Source organism: Carassius auratus, unplaced genomic scaffold (assembly GCF_003368295.1).
Source record: "Carassius auratus strain Wakin unplaced genomic scaffold, ASM336829v1 scaf_tig00023221, whole genome shotgun sequence".
Lineage (NCBI taxonomy): Eukaryota > Metazoa > Chordata > Actinopteri > Cypriniformes > Cyprinidae > Carassius > Carassius auratus.
The window spans coordinates 213085-223481 of NW_020525249.1; the positions used below are offsets into that span (position 1 = coordinate 213085).

The 10397-nt window shown below is 38.2% G+C and overlaps 2 protein-coding genes and 1 pseudogene across 2 annotated transcripts; all 3 read right to left on the bottom strand.

Moving 5' to 3' along the window:
* Positions 1 to 3400: 3400 nt before the first annotated feature.
* Positions 3401 to 4066, bottom strand: LOC113077801 (C3a anaphylatoxin chemotactic receptor-like; annotated as a pseudogene).
* A 1808-nt stretch (positions 4067 to 5874) lies between these two features.
* Positions 5875 to 7322, bottom strand: LOC113077802 (C3a anaphylatoxin chemotactic receptor-like). The gene is made up of 2 exons (XM_026250068.1): positions 7319 to 7322; positions 5875 to 6920 (listed from the first exon to the last, which is right to left on the bottom strand). Exons 1-2 carry the CDS (start codon positions 7320 to 7322, stop codon positions 5875 to 5877), a joined length of 1050 nt encoding a protein of 349 aa, XP_026105853.1.
* Positions 7323 to 8551: 1229 nt separating this feature from the next.
* LOC113077775 (C3a anaphylatoxin chemotactic receptor-like) lies at positions 8552 to 9982 on the bottom strand. Its single transcript, XM_026250043.1, has one exon. It carries the CDS (start codon positions 9980 to 9982, stop codon positions 8999 to 9001), a length of 984 nt encoding a protein of 327 aa, XP_026105828.1. The 3' UTR covers positions 8552 to 8998.
* Positions 9983 to 10397: the final 415 nt, after the last annotated feature.

Genomic DNA, 10397 nt, shown 5'->3' on the forward strand with positions numbered 1-10397 from the left:
CAACTGTCACTCAGGACCAGAAGTCAAGACTAAACCAATTCACCTTGATGACCGCATAATCGTTTTGTATTACCTAGTTTCATTTGCAGGAACTATAGGCCTGTATTATAACATTATGAATGAAATGTGCGTTATTTGGAAGAAAGTCGAGGTGTGTGACTGACTTTAGCCTATTATTAATTATATTACTAGTGTGGATCCCCCGTCCACGTCCACCCCCGCCCTGTCCGTGCCATTTGAGAGAGACCCAGAGGTGAAGTGTCGCACGCGCCTCTCGCCCCACCCCCTTACACATCTCTCACAGCAAAGCTTCTGTGTGCATTTTCAGTGTACATTTTCAGCAAGCAGGGGCGCCGGTGTCGATTTGTCCTACGCTGTCAGATTTTCCTACCTCCCACCAAAACAGTGGGTAGTACAATTCCACAACGAAAATTCGACTGTAAAGTTATGGTTTATTAATGTCTACACCTACCACAACCCTAATCATACCCTTACAGTACTGCAAATACAGTAATTATGTGTTATATTCGCGGTTGTAGCTAAAAGGGATACAGTTACAGGAAACCAACAATAAATATTATTTTCTACCAATAAGATTGCGTTTTTATTAAAGTCTACACCTACCCCAGCCCTAAACCTACCCTTACAGTAATGCAGATACATTAAATATCGTCGTTTAGCATGAGACAAAGGACGCGATATTGATGTGCGCGTGCGCAGTAAACCCGCGTAGGAAAATCTGACAGGGTAGGATAAAATGTCAGGACACCGGCAGCTACAGGGAGCGCCGATTTGCCAATTCCACACACAGTGAAATTATATAAATGATGAAAAACCTTTTCGCGACACAGAGGATTTTTTGTTTATCTGCTCGTGCTGCCGCCCCCAATGTGTCACGAAAAAATGACGCCCCGGGCGGCTGCCCGGTTCGCCCGTGCCTAAAACCGCTACTGATACACAGTCATGCTCCAACCCACATAGTACATGTCTTCTGGCCCAGATCCGGCCCATACAATGACTTTTTCCTCGGCCCAAAAGTACTTCAAAGAATGACGGCCCAGAAGTGGTCCAGAACTGAATTAAAGGCTCAGGTCATACATGGGCCATCACCGGCCCGAATTCTCAGCTTTAGCTGGCCCTGATCTGGGCCAAAACAGGTTTTAATATTGTTGCCAATTCTCAGCTTTAAGTAAACCAGAATCCCCAAATCTGAGCCACACCTGAGCCTTATATAGCCCAGACCCAACCCAGACAGCAAGCAGTGTTGGCCCAGATCCAGCCTGAATGGATTTCACACGGGCCAGATGCGGGCCGGATCTGGGCCAACATTATATTTCTGTCTGGGAATTGTAATATTTCATATTATTACTTTGTATATTACTATGATCGCATTTATTCATTTTGTGACATGCTTTAATTCTATTTATTTTTATAAAGAACAAATCAACCAATAAAGAGTGAGTGTATAAAGTATACAGTCTATAACAGAAACGTAACAGATAGCGTTAGACACATTTAACTTAGTCATAATAATTTATTACAGATTTTTGTAATAATTTATTACAGATTTTTTGTTTTGTGACAAAGAGCAGTACCACAGTAGTCCAAATGACGATGCATTGCAGTTGCAGTCCACTCTGGCAAAATATAATATTAGTATAAGGAGCAGGGCATAATTTAAGTTGTTAAACACTGAAAATATTATTCCGATGGGTTGCTCATTCAAAACACGCATCACCAGAAACACGGCATGTCTCAATCTCTGACGAAACTGACGAGAGCCAATGAGCGTTTGATATCGTTGCCGTAAAACTTGTTGTAAAACTTCTTAACGGCACATTTTTAAATAGTTACTACAGAGGAAGGAGATACATATCGCCAATGAATGTGGTTTGAATTTGGATCTGTTCCTCACACCAAGTATAAAATATGGATACAGGATTTAAATAAAAATAAAATACTTTCATGATCATTTTATTTAATGCTTGTGTATGACAGCATTCTAATAAAAATGATGTGACCCCACTCCATTATAGATCAGTGTGTGTCAACCAAATAAATATTTCATGACAACGGTTAAATATTCTCTCTCTTTCTCTTTCTTTTCATGTAAGGATTCTAAGATTATTTGTACCATGAATAATAATATAAAATGTAATAAAATTATAATTAAGTGCAGTTTAATGCACTTGACTGATTTGCTTAATTTTTAAATGGTACGTTTCATTCTGTTTTGACTTCCCATTTCAAAGACTGCATTTTAACAATACTACACTTCATTAAAATGTATTTGATCATTTAACCATTCTCATTCAATATTGCATTTATCTTGTTCTTGTTTATCATGGGTAATAATATGCTGCCAGATCTTAGACTGATTTGGGGAGACATATCACTGGAATGATCTGGGTCACACTCCTCCCATCAACAATCGGCCCTCGTGTTGTTTGCCAGTTCCCTGTCCCATCATTGCCACACATGGCCCAGCTCTGGCTGAAAGGGTACATGCCATTGACAACAGGAGGCCAGCAGTGCCACCTTGAGGCCACATGTGGGCCAAGTCTGTTTGTGGGAAACATAATTTAGCAGTAGCAGTAGTAGCTGTATGACAATAAACATACTGTATAAGATACAGGCTCATCACTCGAGGACCAGTTTTCTACATATCTAACAACTCTTTTGGGTTTTCATGTCCTGATCGTTCTTTTGCTTCTGCCTTCAGATGTCCAGATGATCTATAGCAAAAGCCATCTTCAGCATCAGCAGCAGAGACTCTTTAAGCTTCTTATTTTTATCTCACATGGACACATAGAGAATGGAGTTCAGACAGCTGTCACAGTCTTCAGCTGGTGTGCCCAGGATGGCCACCAAATGACATGTCTTTCTGTGAGCACATGGCTTGTGTTGTCTTTGTTTGGTGTCATGTGCTCACTCCTGTCTGTTGTCTGACCCCGCCCATCTTGTTACCTCATTATTGTTTTACTGTAGTTGCTCCATCTGTGTTTCTCCCTTTCTTCTGGAATCCATTCTCCTAAACTCCACTCACTTGTTCTCTCGTTACCTAATTCAATAATTACTTTGTCCCAGCTGTACACCTGATTGCCTCTTCTTTATAAACTCCCTGCGTTTTCTTTTCTGGGCTCATATGTTTCACGTGTGTACTGTTTTGTGCCTGGCTGTATGCACTGTGCTCAGTTTTGTTTCATTGTTGAGGTTACTCTGGTATTTTCCCTCTTCGGGGTGGTTTCAGTTGTGTTTTTGTTTATTTTGGTGAGTTATAAAGACTCCTCCTCTGCCTGCACTTGAGTCTTTGCCTCTTATGAGCTGTGACAGAACCAGGCATATACTGACAATCATTGCAATCTTGTATATTTTGGTACTCCTGCCATTTACTATGCTTTTAAAACAAATCTGGCAAAACATGGTATGGAAACCAACATGTGAAAAAAGACAGAATTACAGTTATGACTCTGAAAGAGCCACCCTTTTGAGGTGTTTGATTCGTTCTCCAATCGCTATGTATGAAGATGCAATGATCAGAAAGGAGATGAGCAAGCACACTGTAAATTCATATCTTGTCAGAAATGTAAAAGTAAACATAGAAAAAGCATAGAAAGGAATGCTGCAACCAGTGGATGAAACCCACACAATCATGCAGATGATCTTGGCTTTAAGTACATTTTGTTTATTTTTAGCCCTAACAACCATCCATGTGCACAGGCATCGGTCCAGACTGATAACTACAAGAAAAAAATATATATATACTAGCAAACAGATTTAGTGTTAACATTATCTGGGGAATCTATCTCGTGAAGTAAAGGTGTCATTGGCCCAAAACCGAAAGATCTGTGATAGAAGACAACATGAAGAGGAAGTCTGCAATTGCCAAGTTGAGAAACCAAATGGAGTTGACGATCGTCTTCATTCTGCAGCCAGTCAGAAATATTACAAGCCCATTTCCAATGAGACCAACTACAATGGTAGAAAAGAAAAATATTTGAAAGATATTAATGCTCGTAAAATCCTCTTGCTGCATAGTGGTGTTATGTGTTGTGTCTGCCGTCATGTTTTCGGCTTCAGAACCAGCTTATCATTGTGTTTTTTCTCATGTGCATTATTGTAGTGTGCAGTACCCCACACTGATTTTTTTTGTTTGTTGTTGTTGCATTTACTACACTCTGAGAGTTAAAACATAAAACAAAAATGTAATATGAATAATACACATACCCATTTTTTAAGCTGTTGATGTGCTGGGACAAGTCTTGATCTGTTTCTGTCTTCTCAGTCCTGTTGACAGACTGGTGGTTTTACACCAGACAGCAAAGCCTGGTATTACATCACTAAAGGCTGATTTGACATTATTACTGATAAGGGCCTAAAATGTGGCAGCATAAGCACACCAATGTTTTTTTTACAAGTTGCTAGACTATAAACATAAACATAAACATACTGAATGAAATGGTTACAGGTGTATACTACAGTCTTTCCTGCCACACTAGAATGTTCTTGCTGTTTGATGCTGTCTTGGATGGACTAAGGAGTAAAAAATAAGCAACAATTGTTAGCAGCACAAAGAGAAGTATGCATGTTCACTGTTTATCTTGATATTTCAGTAGCAATACTGAGAACCGGATATTTTAAAATGTAATAATTGCGGTAATTCTAAGAACCACAGTTTTTGAAACACTTATTTTATAAAACTTAATTTTTAATTTTTCACACACACACACATAAACACGCACGCACACACACACACACACAGAACAAAACCTACTGACATAATATATATATATATATATATATATATATATATATATATATATATATTGATCTAGTTAACTTTTTCTTAAATTTTTGATGTGTTAAGAAAAAAAAAGTGCATTGAAAGCAGTGTTGGGCAGTAAGGCGTTACTAGTAACAAAGCTATAAGCTAACCCGGTGTCAGTGGACAAACTCAAAGTGAATCAAGCCCCTCCAGCCAAACAACAGTGATTAGATTTTAACCGAGGTGTAAGCCAGGGACAGATCAACAAAGCATTTGGACGGTATGTTGTTAAAAACATGCAGCCTGTCTCTGCTGTGGAGTCGCAGGCATTCAGGCAGCTTGTTAGCATGATAACATGTTCCGGTGGCACACAGCAAATGGGACAAAAAACTTTTCCCAACTACTTGGATATAGAATATTCTGATAATCTGCAGATCATGCATGCATTTGTCCTCGGGGTTCTCCCCACAGATCAGGACTTCTGATCGTAAATATTAAACATGTTGAATATTTACGATTCGTGATCCGGGTGCCTTCGATGTCTTCGATGATCAGATAATCTGATAAAATAATCTGTAGAACCATGAAGATAATCGGGACATAGCTAGGATTGTCGGAAGGGGGGAAATCGGCCCAAAATCAGTCCGATTATTTTTTGGTGTGTACCCAGCATAAGTAATCAATAAAGTACTTGAGTTAAATTTCTTTAAAAACATTAGAAATTTAGAAAATTTCTTAGTAACTAGCACAACACTGATTGAAAGTGTATTTTTTCATATTTATGAGATTTATTCAAACATTGTTGTAAAACAAAAGCAAAAACACATTTTAGTTCATTATAAAACCAGACATCCATGTAAATGAGAAATGATACAAAATACAATTATCAATTTCTTGACTATCTAGTTAACAAGGCATGCATCCTATTCATATATTTATGGCACATTACATCTATAATTTTTCTTTAATCTATAACTTCCATTTTAAAACATGAAAAAAAAACTAAAACAAATGAAGAACATACTATTAATATTTTGATGAATTGCATGTGCTTTTCCTTTTTGTATGTTATTCATTTAAATACACATGTGGTGTTGTGAATGTTTAATCTAAGCCTCAAGTGTCACAGACTGGGTCAGACTGGGTCCGGTTCCACTCTGGGAATGAGAATTGTGCTGGGATTGGGAATGTTGCGAGAGGAGACCCAGATGTTCCTCTGCGAAGGCGCTCTCGAACACCATCACCAAAGACCGCTTGAGCTTTTTCTGAAAATCTTCACACATGAATATATACAAGAAAGGATTCAGGCAGCTGTTCAAGTAAGCAAGACTGACTATGAAGAGCCCTATCTGGTCAAAAACATTCTTGAAGCTGGTCAGCTCATCTGATGGGTTTGTCTCATTCTTTTCATGCAACCACACTTCGAGGAACCGGTAAACATAAAATGGAAGCCAGCAGAAGAAGAAGGCCAGGATTACAGATAGGATAATACGAAAGGGTTTTAGTTTATTGTCTTTCCGGAGGCGATTAATTCGTACCCCGATCGCCACATAAGAAGCCAAGATTATGACAAATGGGATGAGGAAACCCACTACAAAACGAAACACAACCTCCCTCCTGTAGGCTTTCAGTCCTGAAAAATCAAGGATGCACACTGTTTGTTGTGGAGAAATGTGAAATGTTTTCCGAAAGATGACACAAGGCATGGTGCAAGCAACTGCTGCTAACCAAATAAGCAGGCAGATTATCCTCGCTTTCAGGACGGTCCGTTTAGTCCGAGCCCACACCACCACCCAGATGGACAGGCAGCGGTCCAGACTGATCACTGTCAGCAGGAACGTGCTGGCAAACATATTCAGCACAGTCACCAGGCTACTCAACTTGCACCCAAAGTCACCAAAAGGCCAATCCAAATCACGATATTCGTAAATTATATTAAAGATCAAGAAAAATGAAAACAGGAAATCAGCTACCGCCAGGTTCAGAAACCAGACAGTATTGACCGTCCTCTTCATTTTGAGGCCTGCGATGTAGATGACCATTCCATTGCCAGCAACACCAAGAACACATATGATACAGTGGAGGAAAATATTGATGTTCTTTAAGTATTTCACTGTGACAGCTGTGCTGTTGGTTGATGGGGGTAAGGTTTGGTCTAAAAAAAAACAAATAATAAAATTAATAGCTAGAAACGTTTATGGTCAGACCAAAGACAAAAGCTGGTTAAAAATACAATCAAGGACAATAGGAACTAATAAAAACAAATAAAAACAAATTAGAAGTCCATGAAAACAGAATCTAAGGCCCTGTCCACATGAATGCGGGTATTTTCAAAACTGCAGCCTATTCTGTGTGGTTTGGCATAAACACAGCACCAGTTCACTGAAACCCAACATTTTTTTAAACTCCTGCAAGGGTGAAGATTTTCACAAACTCTGGTTGCAGTGTTATCGTGTGGACAACTGAGAAAATGTGAAAGATTGCTAAAGAAGCTTTCACAATGTTGTTTAATGCAACTGCTATGTCATTTTAGTCAGAAAAACTGCCACTTACTCATTTTGCTCTTTATTTGTTGAAGAGGCTGAAAGAATATACAAAAATGATTAACCAAAATCTCTTTCTGTAACTAAACGTAATACAAATTTCAGCTTAAATCTGATTAATAAATAAGTGATGGTTAATGGCTGTTAAAGGCATAAATTATAACCAATTTTATTAATTTGCAAAGCATCAAGGAAATAAATGTTTGAAAACTAGAGAAGCTAAGAAACAAAACAGAAACAAAACCAAAATAGTAAAAAGTTGATAAATTAATAAAAAGATATTGCAAGAAATGTTAAACCTGCGAAACATTTAAATTAAAAAGAGCTTTAAGTAAAAGGTCATTAATCTTACCGGTTTTCTGGATAGTGCTGTGAGTTGATTGGACTAGTCACTACTGGTTCCTAACACTTGGTTAAATATCTTCTTAACGGTAAGAGATGATGACTTATTCATATTGACAGGAAACATAGAAATAATTTGGAGAAGTGATGCTTTCTGGAGTCCGTCCAAGGTCACTTTTGTAATGAAAAAATCCATTTATCCAAAATGCATTAGTGGGACATTTAGATGTTCAGCTCATTTTCAGTAGATCACGTCATTTTATACCACGTGTAGTCGACTCGTGACTTATTATGGATATAATTTAATGAACACCTCAGATTTTAATATGAGTTCTTCATGTTAGCTGCCCTCTAATTAAGATATATATGTCCCCTTAATCAATTGTAAGATAGCATCCTCTATTTAGTTTCTATTTTCCTCCACACTTTGCTTTCAACGCCTGCTTTAGCTGCACTCGCCATTAAAGGAAAAGTATTTCATTAATGTCAACTGCTCAATGCATTATTGATTTGATTACACAAACACACGTCAGCCTCTGTAATAGTGCTTTTGGCGCAGGGCTGGTATAGACAGTGACAGACAGACAGGTATATATATAGATATATATATGGTATAGGTTTAATGTTGTGACTGTGTTTTATGTCTAATAAAGGTCAGGCGGAATTAGCATACAAATTGTATTCATAAAAAACTGAGTAAGATAAAATGTTTCAGACAGAATATCTTCAGTTTTGTTGATTAAATACACGTTAGCAAAATATATTAGAGCTTTTTATTAACAGTATTACAATGTGGCTAAACTTTTGTGTAAAACAAGTCAGTGACAAGATTATGTGAAACTGAAAGATATCTTGGAAATATTTTATAATGTTAAAATATTTCTACAAAGCCATTTTAATAAGCAAAGTCAAAGTCAAGTATAAAATAAATCATTTGTAGGATTTCCATTAAAAGCATAAACAACACAAACAATTTTCAACCAAACTAGAAGCAGCAACACTGTCCTGACCAATGGCGTGAGTTTGGGGCGTGGCTACCAGTTTTTCCAGCCAGTGGAAAATGGGGGCATGTCAGAGTCAACAATGAAAAGTCATTGTTTTTAGTTTGATGACAATGATGGCACATACATTGCAACATTTAAACCTTCAGACTGTCTTTGAAACAACTGCTTGCCGCATGACATTGATGGTTGTTGATGCCTGCCATCTCATTCCAGAGGTTTTGGACCTCTGGAATGAGATGGCAGTCATCAACAACCATCAATGTAATGCGGCAAGAGCTTGCTAATACACTTTCTCAGATCACTTCAGTCTAACATGGGGAATGAATATCTCTGAGACTGCTTTTCTAACAGCAAGTCTTGCTGTCCTGGCCGCTGCCGCATGATGAGATGGTTGTTCCATTATTCTGTTTGAGACCTTGTGATTCTGAGAGGCGTGAACATGTGGAAGCGCGAGATGTTCTGAAAGGCAGATTATCCTCAGCAAAAGCCGTCTCCAGCACCAGCAGCAGAGATTGTTTAAGCTTCATTTTAAACTCCTCGCACATGAACACATAGAGAATGGGGTTCAGACAGCTGTTGAGATGAACCAGGCAGTAAACGAATGGTCCTATTTGACTGATTACTTTTTCAGTGTCACTCCACCCATTTTCGTTTGCAATTACGAGAGACAGTTGTTGAACATGAAAAGGAAACCAGCATATGAAAAAGGCCAGGATCACAGATATAATGACCCGGAAAGGCTTTAGCTTCTTTCCTCTTTTGAGACGTTTGGCCCGCACTCCGATAGCAATGTATGAAGATGCAATGATCAGAAAGGGGATGAGAAAGCCCACTATAAACCTGTATATGAACAGAGACTTTGTGATGCTTATATTGCAATCATAGGAACATTTTTTATTCTTCCCTGAGCGGAAGAGGACGAATGGGATGCTGCAGCAAATGGCTAAAACCCACATGAGTGTACAGATGATCCTGGCTTTGACCAGAGTTCGTTTGTTTTGAGCCCAAACAATCACCCAGGTGGACAGGCATCGGTCCAGACTGATTGCAGTGAGCAAAAAAATGCTGGCAAACATGTTTAGAACTGACACGAAGGTTAGAACTTTGCACATGAAGTCACCAAAGAGCCAAACCCTCTTGTTAAAGGCATGAACTATGTTGAGGATGATAACTAAGATGAAGATGAAGTCTGCAATCGCCAAGCTGAGAAACCAAATGGAGTTGACGGTCGTCTTCATTTTGTAGCCAGTCACATATATGACAAGCCCGTTTCCAACAAAACCCAGAGCAAGGACGACAAAGTATATGAATATATTGAAAATTTCCATGTTTGAAAACTCTGAGTTGTTGAGCTGTGGACCTGTTATATTCTCAAATCCCGAACTGTTGTTTGCTACACAGAGAAAAGAGAAAGACAATGGTTTATGAGAGAAGTAACATTTCTGATTCTTTTCTTTTGAGTTTTGAACTGAAAATTTAATCTACTAGAAGGATTTGTTGACAAATTCAACTGAGCTCACTCAGTCATCCTGTTAGTGGTTAACTAGGCCCATTACGGCCAACAAATGAAATAAAAATAATTGCAACTTTTTAATCTCACGATTTGTTTGTTGACTTGTTTTTCTTGCAATTCTAAGAAAGAAATCGGAATTTTCAAGATATATAATTGTGAGATATAAACTCAGAACTCCATGAAATAAAAACAAAATTGCATCTTGTAATTTTCTGCCGCGGACTAAAAAA

Bases quoted from the DNA above. Each gene is read 5' to 3' on its own strand.
- LOC113077775 (XM_026250043.1), bottom strand. From the start codon at position 9,982: ATGGAAATTTTCAATATATTCATATACTTTGTCGTCCTTGCTCTGGGT.